The sequence below is a fragment of the Salvia miltiorrhiza genome, chromosome 4 (genome assembly GCF_028751815.1).
Source record: "Salvia miltiorrhiza cultivar Shanhuang (shh) chromosome 4, IMPLAD_Smil_shh, whole genome shotgun sequence".
NCBI classification, from domain to species: Eukaryota; Viridiplantae; Streptophyta; class Magnoliopsida; order Lamiales; family Lamiaceae; genus Salvia; species Salvia miltiorrhiza.
In genome coordinates this window covers 56,206,432-56,225,564 of record NC_080390.1, presented here as the reverse complement: position 1 = coordinate 56,225,564, position 19,133 = coordinate 56,206,432, and the positions used below count along the sequence as shown (strand labels likewise).

Here is a 19,133-nt window from a genome sequence, read left to right as displayed (position 1 = left end):
TACTATAAAAAGAATAATTTCCTCACCTCATCTTACATCCATATTAGGAACTCGATCTACTTTTTATTTTATTTTTATCAATATTTTAAAAAAAATTACTATTCATTATGTTAGCATACAAGAAATCTAATTTTAAAAAATTGTATTAATTTCGAATTATATATATGTATGTGTGAAATTACATCAGCATTGCATTCACCTTTTCTGTCCAGGCCCCAAATGCTTCCTTATCTCTATTCTGATTGGACTGTGCTACCACAACATAGTGATTGCCTTTGCCTTTATCATAAAAGACGAATATGGGGACATTGATTTCACCTAATTTTTATATTTTATGAATATGAAATAGGTTCAGGGATTTCTGTTTCCAGTTGTGAGTTGACATTTGAAAATTAAAGGATAAGTCCAAACTGATAATTTAGGTTTGGTCAAATTGGTCAGGTTAGGTTTAGTATGTCACCTACAACTCATTGCACCACACAAAAATCTGTGGTAGGTCTCAATACTTCATATGCTTCTGCCCTTCTTGATCTTATCTTAAACATTTTGTCATCATCATCATATTATATATATATATATACACAGACAGAGAGAGAGAGAGACAGAGAGAGAGAGAGAACAAAATGATTTTATTATGCTAACTAACTCAAGCAGTTCCAAAAGTGTACAAATCCTCAGTGGGAGGAGCTTATTTTATATGGTGAAATCATACAAATTTAATATATATAACACTATATAACATTACATAAAGTTAGCGCTGGACTACCAAAATGAGGGTGTCAACAGAAAACTAAGAAACGGCACGAGCACGAGCACGAACACGAACATGACACGACACAGAAAATAATTTGTGATTCCACTTGGCAGTTGGCAGGCTGTCTTAGAATAATGCCAACGCTAACATTGTTGTATCAGTTTGAGGTATATATCAGAGGTCGAGAGATTGCTACCTCGAATCAGCCAGCACTCGGCAAGCCTCTCCGGTGCAGGGGAAGATCGAGAGCAACGAGGAAGTAGCATCGTTCTGACTCAATGATATATTGAACTTCCCCTTTCATCAGCTTCAGAATCTTTCTGCACATGCTTAGCGCTAGGCCTTCCTGGCTCACCCATCGACTGCTGTGGAACATGTCTTGGACCAGTTCAGGCGGGAGACCTTCGCCCGGGCACACGATCCTTCATAGACAAAACACGAAATGTCAATTACAGTGGCAAGGTTGCTCAGATATCAAACAACGACAACCAAGGCATCGTGATTCATAACAATGTCGCCCCAATATGAACGTGGGACATGTGCGAAACTAACACCTCAATCACATGGAAAACTGCACGTGCTTCACGTCCCCTCATGAGAGGCAAGAATCACATATAACTTCTACGAGATATAGATGTCATTATTTCAGCAAACTAATGAAAATTCACCACTTTTTGTAATGCAATGCAATGCTTGATTTGTCAGTTCAGCTTGAAAAAGAGAGGGATTTTCTTTACCTGAACTCTATGTGCACAACGTTTACTCCTTCGGAAACTTCCTTCAAGCTTGGTCTAAGTTGAATTTCCACCCAGCCTTCCGGGGATTGCGCGTATCGGGCCATGCTTATCAGAAAATCAGCCAAGACCTGTTGAACTCTAACTTGATCGCCGCAGACTGCCAAAGTCTTGACTTCCTCTGGTATATCACGGATCAATTGCAGCCCTCTTTCTCTCAGCAACAACATCACTTGGCTAACAACAGCGTCTATTACACTCCCAAACACAAATTCTGCACTCTCAATCTCCAATGATCTGCCAGAAAATGACAATGAAGAAGATCAGTAATATTTATGTCAAAAAAGAACTAGGGGACCAAGAAAAAAGGTGGGTCTATCATTCTTTTAATACTTTGTGCGTATTTAGCATCCGTCGGATCCATGGAAAAAATGTTTCCTTTTACCAAATACTATAAGAAGAAGGTGTTAACCAATGATTTTGAAGTTCAAAGAAAACACACCCATCCTCAATGTTTTCGAGATCAACATCCTTCATAATCTTTAACATCTGCTTCTCACAAGCGGCACTGGTCTCAAGAAACTGCTTCTGGTCTTCGGTCAAGTTTGTAGCTTCCAAGAGTGAGTTGGTGAAACGGATGCCACTTAACGGATTTTTTATTTCTTGACAGATGTAAGCCAGCTCCTTCATCTTTGAGAAACACTTCTTTTCTTGTTGCTTCTGGACTCTCACAGCCTGCTGCAATTCAGGGCTAGCAATCTGCAGGAAGCAAAAGGCGCCAATAACCTGGCCATCCATGTTCAGCCGCCTGTTTGCTGTCAACAGAGCTTGCACATATTTCCCGCTTTTGTTGAAAAAGGAAAATGGGAACTGATCAGCGTCCTGGCCTCCAATTGCGTTGTGCAATACAACCATGAACGTTGTCATAGCATCTGGGCCCTTGAGCCGGCAGCAGCTTCCAAATATCTCCCCAACTAACATCTTCCCCAAGACATCCCCTCTACTCCACCCAGTGAGCTTTTCCATGGCAGTGTTCCACTCGGAGCAACAGGTGTTCTCATCCGAAGCAAATATAGGTGGGATCAGCGGGTTAGGACTGTGTACAATTGCTTTGTAATCACCTTGAATGTGGATAAACTTGTCCATCACCACTTTCTGGCCAGTAACGTCTTGACCAACGAAGCATACGCCTACTATATTGTTTGTGTAGTCCTTGCTGGAGCAAGCATTGACAATCACATACACAGCTTTTTCGTGTTGTTCGGTGCCAAATGTCCTCAACCTCAGTTCTACATTTTTATCTTCTTCACCTGCATTAATCAGTTGTTTTATATAAGCATATTGACAAATGAACTATAATAGCTTCAAAAGGAGAAATATAACTTGATATGGAAAATATAAGAAATTCAATAGAATATAGACAGAAGAGTGCCACCTCTTAAAGCATTAAACAAAAGCTTCTCAGCAACTTCTTCTGATTCTTTGTGGACAAGATCATGAACCAAGGATTTCCCCATTGCTTCTTCAATGGAAAGGCCCGTCAACTCTGCAACTTTGGCGTTCCACCCATTAACGCGGCCTTCAACATCTATAGCGAATATGGGAGCAGTGGCCGTTTCAATCAACCTAACCATTTCTCTAGCAACAGAACTGAGTTCATCCATCTCTTGAATTTCCATGTCCCCACCTGGGGCTGGTACCACTGCCTTGCTTGCATCAGCATCTCTAAACGAATCTCTTAAAATTAGCTGGAGGGAGTGTATAGCATCCATTTCAGCATTGTCCCATGGCTTACTCCGGCTCTTGACCACTTCAAGAAATGCCTTAAACGAAGAACGAGGATGCATCCTCTGATTATCATCTTTGTCCTCTGGATGATGCTTGGCACCACCCCATTTGATCTCTTTCGCTGTGTGGGAACGGAACCAGAACAAATAATCTCTTGACGTGATGTAGGCAACAGCCATTCCACATACTGCATCACCTAGAGAGGCTGCCCCAGGATACCCGGCATCACCTAGACTATCGGTGCTCAAACCCGTTGAGTCCCCATGCTCGGCCAACAACCACTCCACAATATCCTTTATCTGTGCTTCCGTAGGTGTTACCCCAAGGGGGTAATACTTCCCTTTATAGAAGAGAGCAGATCCATCACATTTTACAAGGTCCATGATACTAGGGCTCTGTGTGACAATACCACTTGGTGAATCTCGAAGCAACATATCACACAGCAGTGTCTGTGTCCTCAGAACACGTTTCTCCGACAACTGAGAAGCGAGTTGTAATTCCATATTCAGCTGAAGCCCAAACGCCTGCATCAGGAATTCACAAGCATAACGAAGAGGGAAAGGCACACATCTTGCTGATGTGTGATGACCAACAACCAATCCCCACAGCCTCATTGTATGCCTTCCTTTACCACCATCTTCATCACTTCCATTAATGATAACAGCCAACGACAACGAGGCAATAGACCCCATGTTTGCCATGTACTGGGCGTGGCAACCATGAGGCGCCCTAAGCGTAGAACCAACCAAACACAAGGGCTGCATCAGCGACTCGTCCTGGATGACCCTCAGAGGAGTCGCGTGACAGTCCACAATCATCCTCACTCTATTCTGCTTAAACAAAAACCTCGAAGCCTGCGGTATATCCGTGGCAGGATAATGCAAACCAAGATATGGCTCTAAATCTGGTCTCTTACTCTCAGCCACAACCTCACCATGCTCATCCTCATGAAACTTATACACCATAACCCGATCATACCCAGTGAGCTCCCTCACACTCTCAACCACAGTATCACACAAAATCTTGATATCACCACCAGGCAGTGACTGCAAATGGGAAATGGCTCGGACGGCCAGCTTCTGCGACTGGACTGCACCGGCAATAGACAGGGCAGGATCCTCAGTCCTAGCAGGCTCCAAGTCAATCACAATCCCTACATCTATCCTATGCAGAATCGCGTAAAAGGGCTTCCCCGAGCTCTTGGAATGAATCCAAACAGGATTCAGCAGGGTAATCTCCCTTGCCCCAAAAGCCCTCTCCAACAGCACAGCGCTGGAGGGGGTGAAGAGGCTCCTCACATCGGTCCCAATTGTCAAGAACTCCGGCTTCTCAAGAATCGGGACCGACTGCGGAGTCAAGGCTAGCATTTCTCGGGCATTCTCAGAGTAGGCAATCACCCTAAAATCCGACTCGTCCACGGCTATCATGCAACCAAAAGGTTGAATGTGGCCGCCACGCTGCATTTTTGACAAATAAGCAGTGATCTGCTGCTCAGGAATAGATTGATTAGTAGTCCTCACACTCTGTGAGTAATCAAAGGATCTCCCGGACTCACCTGATTGCTCGAAAACCGCATGAAGCCTAGCATCCGCAGTGAATTGAGCTACAGCCTTACTCATAGATTCCCCCCTGTTTAAACTCGAATTCTGGTTAAAATTGCGACTTTGATGATGGGGCGTACCTGAAGACTGAGCTTGTGAAGTATTGTAGTTATTCCCCTGTGTTTCTCTTCCTCCAGAAGCAGCCATATCTATTCGCAAAGCACTCGAATTTTTCAAGAAGATATTGGGGTTCTATTAGAAGGTAGACTCTTGTCTGAATTTGCTCTCAAAGTAGACATTTTGTCGAACACCTCGTGTGCAGTCATGTTCTCGGCGGATTTCAAGAAAATCCAGTCCTCAACAAAACTGGTAAAGGGAATTTTGCCGGTAATCTAATCTGGATCGTCTAGTTGGTTAATCGGAGCTTAAACCTTATCATAAAGTAGGCGCCTTTCACGTATAAATGAAAGCAACAAACGGAAGTGATACTAAATTGTGGGGTTGTTTTCATTCAATTTGGGAACTGGGACCTCACTCAACTTTCATTAAACCTTGCTCTTCACATCACGTGCTTTCAATTTTCATGTCTATTAGTATTTGAGTTAGTTAGTTATTCACGGTTAAAAGCATTTCAAAAAAGTGAAAACTTCCTTTTTTGTTTTGTTTTGTTTTTACCTTTTTCTCTTCTTTTCCCTTTTTCTTCTTAAGATTCGCAAAGTAATTAAGAGTCAATAAAGAAATTGACAATTTTGCTTTTATTTTGATTATTTAAAGTTATTTTTTAACTCTTATTTAAATTTGTATCTATTTTCTTATAATGACATTTAGCTCATCAAATAACGAGGAAAAAAGAAAATGAAAGGGGGAATATGATTGGTAATTTCCCACATCTACAAATACAGTAAGAAAAATGAAGACTTGTGTTACTAAAATTAAGCTCACCAAAAGTTGTGGTCGATTTTATTTTTATTTTCTTTGAATTATTGAATTTCTTGTGGAGTTGGAGAGCATGCAAATTTTTGACAACAAAAATAGAGAATCTTATTGGCTCAATCTTTGTGATGGAGGAGTCCGTCCACGTTCGAATATCAAGATTCACAAATTTATTCCTTTTTTATTTGATTTTGATAATACATTAAATTAAAAGGCAAAAAAATACAAGACTTTGAAACCAAGTCATTACGATCAATTACTCTTTTTATTTAATTTTTTATTTTGTGTGTTTTGTCTTGTTCTATTGTTGGACTGAAATATGCAAAAGGTGTAATAAAACGAGGATCGATCAATAAAAAAAACAAGTGGTGGGACAAATAATTTGTTCATATTTCTCTTTCCGACCACATTCTACCCACGTGAAATTGTACAAGAATTGATACCCATCACCAACCGCTCTCTTCTTTATGTTATCTCCGTCACTTCATGCCTCGTGACATATTCGTAAATATTAAACTCACATAAAACAAAAATTAAAATTAAAAACAGTGAAGCGTAGTAAACTATATATCATTGTTTATTCATAACTCGAAGTCCACAAATCAAGATTTTTTTTTTACAAAATAGTAAGAAAACGTAAAATTAGTTGCTTTTTATATTTTTTTTTCCCACAAAATAGTAAGAAAACGTAAAATTAATTAAAGGGCTGTCGAGAATTTAAAAGTAAAATAATTTTTTGAAAGCTACATATATACAAAATTTATTTCATAGTTTTTCTTTTAATTATTTTATTTTAATTTATGTATATGTTATAACATTGTTGTCTTTACACAAAAACTCATGTGCGCTCATAAATTCAGAGTGCATGGTGCGCTCCACTTCAGCTTATATATTTAAGAAATGGCTTTTATACCTGTTTTGGGCTTTTTGTGACTGGTTCAGCTTAATTTTTTATTTTAATTTATCGGTTTTTATTTTAAAAAAGTAAAAGAATTTAGGCCCTTTCAGCCTCTATTTTCAACGCCTGTTATGGGCTTTGTGACCGGTCCAGCTTCTTGCCCGGTTCAGCTTAATTTTTTATTTTAATTTATCGATTTTTATTTAAAAAATTCAAGTCCTTTTCAACCAATGATACTTTTTTCAGCGCATGTTCTGGGCTTTGTGACCGGTCCAGCAGCTTCACCCGGTCCAACTTAATTTTTTATTTTAATTTAAAGATTTTTATTTCTTTAAAAATTAAAAAATTCAGGCCCTTTTCGCAAATGAGATCCTCTGTCCCAAAATATAGTGTATACCACGTGTACCAATCTTCATTTCTTTATATTTATAAATTATTTTTTATTTCATTTTAATTTATTATGCTTTTATATATTATAAAGATAATTAACAAGGGTTCACTCATCCATTTAGGGTTTATAATTATTTTTTTATATTTATTTGAATTAATAATAGATTATTTGGGTTCATTAATTCAAAGTTAGGGTATATAATTTTTTAAATTTTAATTTTTCAATGATAAATACTAATTAGAGTTTATAATAATATAATAATTTTTATTTTTATAAAAAACAATTTATAAAATAAAGAAATGAAGAGTGGTATACGTGGTACACACAATATTGTGGGACAGAGGATCTCATCTGCCCTTTTCGGCTGCTATTCTTAGCGCCTATTCAAGGCTTTGTGACCGGTTCGAATGCTTCACCCAGTCCAGCTTAATTTTTTATTTCAATTTATCAATTTTTATTTAAGAATAAATAAATAAAATTCAGGTCCTTTTAAACCAATGACACTTTTTTCAGCGCTTGCTCTGGGCTTTGTGATCGGTCCAACTTAATTTTTTGATTTAATTTACCAAGTTTTTTTAAAAAAAGGAATCAAGCCTTTTTCAGCCAATGACACTTTTAATTCATGATAAATGATACTATGTTTACGAGTGATTGCTACTATTTTTTATATAAATGATATTATTTGCCTTAATAAATAATATGTAAATGATACTTTCAATATATGTAAATGACACTAATTTCCATGTGAAAAAAAATGATACTTTTGATTTAGTAAATGATATTTTTTATAAGTAAATGAAAATGTTAATGACACTTTCGATATAAGTATCATTTATTATGAATAAAAGTGTCATTTATTATTTTTATATTTAAATAACACTTTTAATATATGTAGATATCGATGTCAATAAAGCTTAAAACAGACGGGTCGATCTGAATAGACCGACAAAAATGAAGGTTATGGCTGAAAAATTTTAGCCCAAAATTCTTTTTAGCCAAATGATCCGAATCGAAAATAGCCTCGGGCTGGCCCAGAAACCGATTTTTTTTTTTTTTTTTTTTAATTATGAAGGATTCACATGCTGGAGAGTCGCGCGAGACATAAATTTGTTACAAATTGTACTTATAATACTTGTCGAAGAGAAAATTGGATAATCTCATGAACAACCAAATGAATTAACCCCACAAAACTATTGAAGTGTAACACCCCCTAAAATAAATTATTGAAAAGTAATATGTATAGATGCATATATATTGTATATGCTTATAATGACAAACATATATTGTCTCTTCCTATGAATACGAGTGTGCTTCCTCAAAGCTCCAACATTTATAAATATCTTTCCACATTATCATATTTGCATAAGAAAATAACTTATGTTATAGGGTATGTTCGAGCTCAACCACGTATTTGTTGTTGTTGTTGCATGTGCTTTTTTTTTTGTTTTTTTTTTGTTATTTGAGCTGAATTATCTATTTGTTGTTGAGTGTAAAGAAGTTTGCTTATACTCCATATTGTTTCAATTAACGTATCCCGTAACCAATTTATATATCGTGTAGATATTTGTCATTGGAGCTCATTAATGTCAATGAAGTAAAAAAATATAAACCCTTAATTATCATTTAATTTTGGCCCCTTCGACACACTATTTATTAATCATGAATTAATGGTTTGCGCTTTATCTTTAACTATTTGCTTTAGAGTATATACATGCATAATTTTTTTTTTTTTTTTTATGTCATATATATATATTTCGATCACTTTTCACGTTGCAAATTAAAATATTTCAATACGTAACCCACTCATTCGACATTTGATACCCAATATATATACACGTACATAAAATAATGAAGTTTTTAGTCGTATAATATACTCCATTATATATATAAATTTCCATTAAGATAGCAAAAATGTCAGTTCAAAGTTTGAATGAGTTACATCTCCATCAATGTCCAAAACCATAATTTACCATTTTGCCGTTTCATTTGGTCTCACATCACTCCACATTCTTCTCTAACCAACACTCTCCTTCTCACAACTCAACCCTAATTTGCTTTTTTCCCCCTCAATTCCCAAACACATGAACATGTCTGAAAAATATCCCTCAAATCTTCTTCTTCTTTGCTTAATCTCATAAATGAAGTGCAAAATCCAAATATTCTTGTGGGCCATCCTCACATTCCCCTGCACCATAATCACACTCGATGATCATCCACTTCTCTTAGACTGTGGTGCAAATCTTGAATCCACAGATTCCTCCGGCAGAAAATGGATCCCAGATTCAAGATTCCTCACTACCAACAACCACTCTCTCTCATCCACTGCAAAATCCCAAGATCCCTCACTCCCCTCCACAGTCCCTTACATGCAATCAAGAATCTTCAAATCCCAATCCACCTACACACTCCCCATCTCCCCCACCTCCCGCCACTGGCTCCGCCTCCACTTCTACCCCACCTCCTACGCCGCCGCCCTCGACCCCGCCGCCGCCCTCTTCTCCGTCTCCGCCGCCGGCCTCACCCTCCTCCACAACTTCAGCGCCGCCATCACCGCCCAAGCCCTCACACAAGCCTACATCATAAGAGAATATTCTCTCACAACCCTAAACTCACCGCTCCTCCATCTCACCTTCACGCCCGATCCCGATCACGACCGTCCAAACGCCTTCGCCTTCATCAACGGCATCGAGATCATCCCGATCCCGGAGATCTTCCCGCCCGAGTATTACTCCCGCGCGATGCAAACCATGTTCCGGCTCAACGTCGGCGGCCGGTTCATCGCGGCGGACGAAGACTCCGGTCTGACCCGGACATGGCACGACGATTCCCCGCACATATACGGCGCCGGCTTCGGGGTCACCACGCGCGCCGGCGCCGGCGTCGCGTATCCTTCTCGAGAGTCGAGGCTCGCGGCCCCGCCGGATGTCTACCTCACGGCGAGGTCGATGGGCCCCAACTCCACGCTCAATCTCAACTACAACCTCACTTGGATTCTTGATGTGGATGCCAACTTCAGCTATCTCGTGAGGCTGCATTTCTGCGACTTTTTTTTTGGCAAGGTGAATCAGATGGTGTTCCTCATCTTCATCAACAATCAAACGGTGGAAACCGACGCCGATGTCGCGGCGTGGGCCGGAGGAAAAGGAGTGCCCGTCTACAAGGATTATGAAGTCCGCCAAAATGGTATATATATATATCCATTTTGAAATAAATAAATTAATAAAATACGTAGTTTTAGCTAATACACGCTTACACGCAGGTCATAACCAGCTATGGCTGGCTCTGCATCCAAACGTGGAATCCAAACCTCAATACTATGATTCAATCCTTAATGGAATCGAAGTATTTAAACTCAACGACACCAAGGGGAACTTAGCGGGCCCCAATCCCATCCCATCTCTCAAAAAAGACATGTCACAAGATGCAACAGCAACAAAATTCCCATCAAGATCAAGAAAAAAAAGTCGCCTAATTGTAATATTAGCCTCACTTTTAGCTTCCGTGGCTGTTCTCGTCGGCCTCATCGCCGCCTGTTTCAAGCAGAGCAGCAAAGGCGGCGCGCCGTGGCTGCCAATCTACGGCGGCAGCAGCAGCAGCAGCCAGATCTCGAGCCGCCTCGGGGAAGGCCTGTGCCGCCATTTCTCCATCGGCGAGATCAGAGCCGCCACCCACGGCTTCAGCGAGGCGTGCGTGGTGGGCGTGGGAGGATTCGGGAAGGTCTACCGCGGCTGCATCGACGGCAACGCCACCGAGGTCGCCGTCAAGAGAGCAAACCCCTCATCGCAGCAAGGCTTGCATGAATTCTTGAACGAGATCGAGCTCCTGTCCAAGCTCAGACACCGGCATTTGGTTTCGTTGATCGGAGCCTGCGAGGAAAACAACGAGATGGTGCTCGTGTACGATTACATGGCGAACGGGACTCTGCGCGAGCATCTGTACAACATCAACCTCAACGGCAACAAGGGCTGGTCTGATCATCTGTCGTGGAAGCAGCGGCTGGGAATCTGCATCGGGGCGGCGAGGGGGATTCACTATCTGCACACCGGCGCAAAGCACCCCATCATCCACAGAGACGTCAAGACCACCAACATTCTCCTCGACGACAAGTGGGTGGCGAAGGTCTCCGACTTCGGGCTGTCGAAGGCGAGGCACGCCCTCGACCAAGCCCACGTCAGCACCGCCGTGAAGGGCAGCTTCGGGTACCTGGACCCGGAGTACTACCGGCGGCAGCAGCTCACGGACAAATCCGACGTGTACTCGTTCGGGGTGGTGCTGTTCGAGGTGCTGTGCGCGCGGCCGGCCATCGACGCCGGCCGCCCGAGGGAGCAGCTCTGCCTGGCGGATTGGGCGGTGGCGAGTTACAGAAAAGGGGCGATGGAGGAGATGATTGATCCCAGCATTAGGGGCGAGATCAATGCGGAGTGTCTGAAACGCTACACGGAAACGGCGGTGAAGTGCTTGTCTGAAGACAGCATCGATCGCCCCTCCATGGGTGAGGTGTTGAGGAATCTTGAACACTGTCTTAAGCTGCAGAGTGGTGGTGAGGAAGAGGAGCAACACAGTGTGAATGATGCTGCGTTTGCAGATGTATTGGAAACACAAGGGAGATGAATGAGATGAGATGGAGCAATATTCTTGATTCTACAAAATTAAATCATCTTTTGATAGTGCATGTGTGAAAATGTTCATGTCTAGGAAAACATGTTGAAATTACCCAATTTTAGTTGATGAATGAATAAACTTACAACACAAATTTGAGCATACTGAAATTGAACCGAATTAAATTAATTTCATTATCGTGGGAAATAAATATATTTGGACAATTTTGTTGTGATGAATTTCCATTTTGGCTTCCAATGGGACCTATCTTGATAAAATTGGACTCATTCCCCATTTTTCAAGAGACAAAAAAAAAATCGAAAATAATTAGAACAATTAAATGAAAAATTTATGAAATACTAGTGTGAGACCAAAAAAGCACATGTATTTATGTAGAAAAATTAGTTGGCGACATTGTTACTATATTGAACGTGAAGCCATCTCAATTTTTGATAACTCACTTATGCCGAAATGCTAGCTCATGGCTGCCACTAATTTGAGAAAAGTATATAAATCTAATAACTTAATCTTAATCTTATTAATAACATATTTTAATTAATGATACAGAGCAGAATCACATGAAAAAAAAAAAAGGTTGAATATGGGTGCTTTACAGACACACACAAGCACCAATTCAATTCATAGTAGTATTTAGGTGTTTTCTCTTATAAAGTCAAAATTAATATTTTAAAAAACTATTTAATCTAAAATAATCCAACGGTCAGAATGTAAAGACGATGAGCATGATTAGAATTTGATAGTAGTGTTACAATACTCACTTGTTTTGTCTCGACTTGAACAAACGCACACTACCATCCATTTCCTGTCGATTACACGTTTAGAGAGAGAGAGAGAGAGAGAGAGAGAGATGGCAGATTGCAGAAGAGTTGGGGTGGCCGTGGACTTCTCACCGTGCAGCAGGAAAGCTTTGAAGTGGGCTGTTGATAACGTTGCCCGGAGCGGCGATCACCTGATTCTCGTCTCTGTGCGCCCCGAAGGCAACTATGAGGAAGGCGAGATGCAGCTATGGGAGGCCACTGGTTCTCGTATGCTCTCTCTCTCTCCTTTGTTTCTGTGATTGATTTCTGGGCTATGAGCTTTTGCTGAATTCTGTCTTTTCATTTCTAGTTGCCGATGTTGTGTTTATTTATTTTGTGTCATAAAAATTAGCAATTTTGGGATATTGGGGGTTAGTAACAGTAACAGATGATTAATCGAGTGTTGCGCTAATTCAATGATCAATTAAGCTGCTTAAACTTTGTAATCGGTTTGATGGGATTTGCTTAATTCTATTTCTGCTATCCTAATTTTGTTTGTTTCCGGATTAATTAGCACTATTCTTAATCTGTTCCTTGATCTTGTTGTAATAACTCATGATTTTTCCTTCTTCAAGCTTGCAACGCCATTGAACATAAAGTTTGCTGCTTTCTGAGTTGGTAATTTTATGGGATTGGATTTGTATGATTGCATCTGTTTAATTTATCTTGAGTTTTGCTTGCTTCAGTTTATTAAAAAAAAAAAAAACCATTCTTGAACAGTGTCTTGATCTTGCAAGAACACATATATGATTATCATTCTCATCTATTGGCTTCTTGTCCAAGTTTACATTTTTATGTAGTTTGGTTCTGTTGTTATTTTGCTAGCTTTGATTCCATTGAGCGAGTTCTCGGAACCCCATCTCATGAAGAAATACGGTGTTAGCCCCGATCCAGAGACATTGGACATCGTCTCCACTGCTGCGAGGCAGCATGGGGTAATTGATCTTCTAGTCTAGTAGTTTTCCATTCACATATGTTGATGTTTCAATCATCTTATGCTTGCCAATCAGATTGTCGTGGTCTTGAAAATCTACTGGGGAGATGCTCGTGAGAAGCTCGTTGAGGCAGTTGATAGCATCCCACTCGACTGCATTGTTATTGGGAATCGAGGCCTTGGCAAGATCAAAAGGTCCAACTCTTGAAGTTTTTCTTCTAAAAACTCATATGTAGTCTGTCTTTAGCTATGTTAGTGCTGAAACATTGCTTTATCACCTCAGATTGATCAAGAGAAGTTTGTTCTTTATTATTTTGAGCATTTTGGGCTTTGTACACTGAATCTTGAAGTTTTGTTTGTGCATTTTGTTGATTTTGCAGGGTTATCATGGGCAGCGTGAGCAACTTTGTAGTGAACAGCGCTCCTTGTCCGGTAACTGTAGTGAAGAGCCACGACTAGACTCTCCTAGATCGCGTCTTGAGCTCAACAGGTCGTCCCGTTGTTTGTATTCGATCCTTTTATGTGTGTGCTTGTTAGGAGGCTTGTCATGTTTCAGTCATTGAATCTTTTATGTGTGTATTTTTGTTGAAGCTTGTCTTGTTAATTTCAATTATTGTATCTATTGTTGTTATTGTTGTGAGTTGTGATTTGTCATTTGTAGATGATCTTATTTCAAGGAACAGAAATCCAAGCATTGCTTGTTTCTCGGATGAGATCCTCTGGTCCACAATCAGAAAAACGAGCACTGATGATGAATGGTGCTCGTTTTTTTGTGGATGAAATAATCTAGTCCATAAGAGTCAACCAAACTTAAGACTACTCTAAATAAGGAAGGGTTATCCTGTTTTCACTCACAACTGCTTGTCTGAAAATAAGTAATCAATCAAAATAGCCTCCTTATATAAACTTGAAGAAACCTAGTTTCTTCTCCAAATTACAAACAATTACACATCTTCCTCATCCAATCATGGAATCCCACAGCAGCGTAACCCTCTTTGTACTCACTCTCTGCCTCGCCTTTTCCGTCGGCCGAGCAAGACCACAACCCTCTTCGTCACCTCTCCTCGCCCCCAGTGTATCCCCGACCTGGAGGACCGGCTGCGTCGCCGTGGCCATTCCCATCAGAAGACTTCTTTGAAGGCGACGGATCCGACTCCCCTGAAGGGTCCGTCGCTATGAATGACTTGTCGGCGGAATTCAACGGGCCGTCGGCAAACGATGCTGTGAGTGAAGCAGCTAAGTACGTGTCGGAGCTCGGAGATGACATGGCGCCGACCGCCTCCGCAGTTATGGATAAAGCAGCTGCAATGGGTCCCGGCCGCCTCCGCGGCTATGCATAAAGCAGGCGCGTCTATTCAATCTGTTGGAGATGCACTGGCGCCGGCCGCCTCCGCAGCTAAGGATAAAGTAGCTGCGATGGGGCCGGCCGCCTCCTCAGCTATGCATAGAGCAGCTGCGTGGGCGGCCGAGCTCACAGGCCCGTCACCACCAAAATAATTTGGTGACGGTGTTGATGTCAAAGCTGCTCTTGATGAGAAAGCATCGTAAACTTAACTAATTATAGGTGATTAAATCTGACAACTACTAGTTCGTTGCAGATTTGATATTACATATCTATTTTTTTCAGACTAGAAGTTAGAACATTTAATTTTCACAAATAAAGGCACAAGATATCGACTTTGTAGAAACCCAAATATATATTTCAGTCTTCTGTCTTCATTTTGTGACTAAATAAAAATACAAAATCGATAATTTCAGAATAGATGTGTACTTTTCTTTTATTTTCTACATTTTTTTCCTTATATTCTTGATTTTAATTTGCCTAATATATGCATAATTAATACATATTACTCTCAGTATATCAATTTATTTACCTATACTATCACATATAGTCCATCCTCTTTAATACGACTGCTAAGGCCAGTCTATTTCTCTCTTCATACTACACTCAGTTACAATTATTAGAACTCATATCACTTCTTCGGAGGATTATTCTTATAAGACGAATAAAGTATATTACTGTATTTTTTTGGACATTGATTGAGTTAATTAAATAAGAATGTGGAGTAATGTGAGACCAAATGAAACGGCGAAATGGTATTGATTTTGAACATTGATTGAGTTATCTAATTCAAACTTTGAACAGACATTTTTGGAATATTGTATGTACACTACACGTATGTATATAGTGGGTATTAAATGTGAAATGAGCGGTTTAATGTTACTTATCGGTAAATGTTACAAGTGTTTCATATTGAAAAAAAAAAAGAAAAGAAGAAGAAGCAAATAATTAAGAATAAAGGGTTTTCTCCTCAAAAAAATAAAATAATTAAGAATAAAGCAAGGAGTAATTTGAAGGGTTGAAACAAGACATTAAAGGTGTGCATAAATTAATTTTAATCCAAAATTAAAGTTGTTCAAAGATAGCTTAATCAACGACATCGTTAATTATGTTGAAATCGCATAAGTAAACTGAATTAATTGTGGCAAAACTACTCTTTACTTGGCCCCAAGATTAAGAAATGATTAGAGAATCGTGTTCATTTACTTGACGAGATCATGTTATAAGGATAAGTCAAGGCTAAATATTTATAATAAGAGCATGGTAATTCACACTTCTCCATTAATATTTCTTTCTCTGACAGTTTCTCTCTCTAACAATTTACTATCCAATAAATCTTCTTCTTCTTCTCTATTGAAGAGTTAAAAATGAATCTGAACTTTTTTTCCTATCATTGATAAAAGATTATTGGTTTGAACATCTCACCAAGAAATTGAAAATGATATTGAATTGGAAATCTCCATGGCTTGCTTCAACTTGCCACTATCACACAAAGTATGCACTAAATTGGGATAAATTAATATAAAGATAACTTAATTTTTAATGAATTATTATATTTATACAAACATAGTACTATATTATATTACACTATTTCCCGAAAATAATAGCAATATAACTTTAACATTTAATATATTACTAATATTTTGTTAATATACAATATGTCCTCAAACTTAATAGTATGAAACAAGAAGCTTATAGACGATTCAAATTTTATAAAACAATGCTCATTTATAAGAGGTATAGATAGATATTTACGAGTGGTTCACAAACACAGCACCATGCCCATCAGCCTTCATGAACTTCTTCAACAAAAGCACAACTATAGCTAAGGTAAGCCCCAGCGCCGCCCACGTCAGCAGGCGATCATCGGCCTGCCTCGGAGCCCTTGTTTCCGGCTTCTGCAACAGCTGCTGCTCGTTTGCAGGAACCGGGTTCGATGCCTCAGCAGCAATTGGAGGAGTTGCTGTTCTATTAGGTTCTTCGACTATCTCATCATCTTCAGCTGCTTGAGGTTCGGCTTCAGCGGCAGCCTCAACATCTTGGTTAGGAGTCTGCTCAACCTCCGCACTCTCTTCATTTCCAGTCTGGACTACGGTGTCTTCAGGCACGGGCAACGCTTTGCTAAGCATGTATTCGTGAATCTAAGCGAGTACCTCATCAGTTTATGATCACAAATGATATAAAACAATCAAGAAAGAGCAAGTCGTACAATGTAACAAACCTCATCAATCAACTTTTGGCGCTCAGCAGACCCAAATCTGGGAGCTGCATCGCGAGATTTGATTGCAAGAGCTCGCCTCTCCTCTTTAGTGTAGTCTAATGATCCTAATGCACCATTCGGGCTAGTAGGCATGAATGCAATCATTGCCACCAAAGCAGTTCGAACTGCGAAATTCATCCCACACAGACTGTCACAATCCCATATAATTGGACTCCAACGAAGCAAAACTCGATTTTGTGAACCTCATTACATAACATCTCAATCAAATGACAAGATCTGAGATGAGAATTACCACTCCAAGATGGCTGCCAGTGTTCAGGATGATGATTTGAAATGCTCAAACATATCTTGGTTTGGGTTTCAAACCGACCATTCGGCTGTAAGGTAAATTATAAGCAGATCAGAGATCACCAAACACAAATACACAAGCGATGGTGATCAGCTTAAGATGATGAGTGGAATACCGTGAGCAGCATGAATGAAGGTGGCTTGAAAGGATATTCAGCCGGCAGCTGAATTCTTCCATGGTATATTCCTCCCTCAAACTCCGAATCTCTCGGACCCCTGATCGCAAACTGCCATTCAAATATATTCTCCTGCAAGCACACATCAAATAGATTATCAGCAGAGGATATGGCAAAGATGAAGTCAACCTAACAGGAGTAGTTGAGAACACATGATTCCTCAATCATGAAAGGGTATTGTTTAATGTTTTATATATTTATAGAATCAGCTATGCAATCTAAAACTTTTACAAAATGAATGAGCTCTGCAGTGGAAGATTCAAAATTTCTAGTACAAACAAAATGCAAAAAAAAAAAGAAGCCAATAAATGAAGACATGATTGAAAAAATCAACAGCTTAATAGAAATCTCAACATACCAACTCCTAAGCCAATAAATGAAGGGGAAAAAAAATCATCTTTTACCAGCAGTCAACTCTGTGCAAAATTGAAGTCTCAATTTAAAATCCAGAAAATAATCAGCAACAGCAAACAAACCAACCGGAAAAAATATGAAATCAAAATCATGTCGAATCCAGCCGATCTATATGACGTAAACAAACAATCCAAACACAAATAACAACAGAATTTCACAAATCGGCAATCGAATAGCCAAAAGTTGAAGTAAAACCTCGAGAGGCAGGCTCATAAAGTCATCGGAAGGATTGGATTGCATCTCTTTGACCTCCTGCAGAATCCTCTTCACCGCCGGATTCTTCCGATTGTACTTATCTTCCGCCATTTTCCCCCACCTCGATTCACTTTCACGGCAGCAAAATCCCCTCGCCGACACGAAATTCTACAGATTTATAAAAAAAGATTCAACTTTTGATTCAATTCCACTCTGATGGATAGGTTATGAAGAGAGAGAGAGGCGGGCGACACGTCATCTGTCGTGGATGTGCTTACGTGTTAGGATTTCATAGGCTGCTTGATTGCTCAAGCATTTAACAGTTTCTACTCACACGCTTTTGTTTTTTCTACTAAAAACGCTTTTGATACCCTTGCTATTGTGATTCCTGAGTCTGTATCTCATATGGTTTTACAATCTATGGAGTATATAAAAGAGGAGTTTTGTCCCTCTATTTTTTCCCACCATTTTTCCTCTCTCTTCTCCAATCAATTTTTTTATTATTTTTCATCTCTTTTTTCTTTTACAATTTTAATACTTTTTTAAATAATATCAAATTTAATTTATGAAGAAATATTTAATAAGTATCTTATGTTTAAGTTTGTAACAAAATATTTAATATGGTATAAAAATTATTAAAAATAAATTTAAAACAAGTTCCTAAAATTTTAAAATATTCTATTTTCTTTCTCTTTGTTAAAATTTTACAATTCTTTTATTTTTGTCTGTGTATGAAAATATTTATTTATATATGAAAAAATTGATGGGAGAAGAAAGAGAAAAAATGGAGGGAGAAAACTCCCCTTTTATATATTATATAAATTTTTAAAAAATGAATTTCTTAATTTTGTGAAAGAAATTTTGTTTATGGGTTTAATTGTAGTACTTAATGAACTTTGGGGTGTTAGTTGCTATCAACGTTATGTTAGGGGCTTAAGTGTAGTTGGGGTGGTAACGTTAGGGGTGTTTTTGCATATTAGCCCTTTAATATAATGTGTGTATATTATATCATCTTAAATTTTTTCATGTATGTTTTGATTTGGACGA

The 19,133-nt window shown here is 39.1% G+C and overlaps 4 protein-coding genes across 4 annotated transcripts; 2 read left to right on the top strand and 2 right to left on the bottom strand.

Moving 5' to 3' along the window:
* Positions 1-610: 610 nt before the first annotated feature.
* On the bottom strand, positions 611-5,401 carry LOC131021032 (phytochrome B). Its single transcript, XM_057950109.1, has 4 exons — positions 2,924-5,401; positions 1,991-2,798; positions 1,492-1,785; positions 611-1,176 (listed from the first exon to the last, which is right to left on the bottom strand). The coding sequence occupies exons 1-4, from the start codon at positions 5,022-5,024 to the stop codon at positions 957-959; spliced, it is 3,423 nt and encodes a 1,140-aa protein (XP_057806092.1). The 5' UTR covers positions 5,025-5,401; the 3' UTR covers positions 611-956.
* A 3,561-nt stretch (positions 5,402-8,962) lies between these two features.
* LOC131021031 (receptor-like protein kinase FERONIA) lies at positions 8,963-11,792 on the top strand. Its single transcript, XM_057950108.1, has 2 exons — positions 8,963-10,222; positions 10,299-11,792. Exons 1-2 carry the CDS (start codon positions 9,178-9,180, stop codon positions 11,648-11,650), a joined length of 2,397 nt encoding a protein of 798 aa, XP_057806091.1. The 5' UTR covers positions 8,963-9,177; the 3' UTR covers positions 11,651-11,792.
* A 416-nt stretch (positions 11,793-12,208) lies between these two features.
* Positions 12,209-14,030, top strand: LOC131021030 (universal stress protein PHOS34). Its single transcript, XM_057950107.1, has 4 exons — positions 12,209-12,684; positions 13,282-13,391; positions 13,467-13,585; positions 13,771-14,030. The coding sequence occupies exons 1-4, from the start codon at positions 12,507-12,509 to the stop codon at positions 13,847-13,849; spliced, it is 486 nt and encodes a 161-aa protein (XP_057806090.1). The 5' UTR covers positions 12,209-12,506; the 3' UTR covers positions 13,850-14,030.
* Positions 14,031-16,344: 2,314 nt separating this feature from the next.
* LOC131021028 (ubiquitin-conjugating enzyme E2 32) lies at positions 16,345-18,377 on the bottom strand. Its single transcript, XM_057950106.1, has 5 exons — positions 18,087-18,377; positions 17,418-17,549; positions 17,246-17,330; positions 16,954-17,117; positions 16,345-16,873 (listed from the first exon to the last, which is right to left on the bottom strand). Exons 1-5 carry the CDS (start codon positions 18,195-18,197, stop codon positions 16,484-16,486), a joined length of 882 nt encoding a protein of 293 aa, XP_057806089.1. The 5' UTR covers positions 18,198-18,377; the 3' UTR covers positions 16,345-16,483.
* Positions 18,378-19,133: the final 756 nt, after the last annotated feature.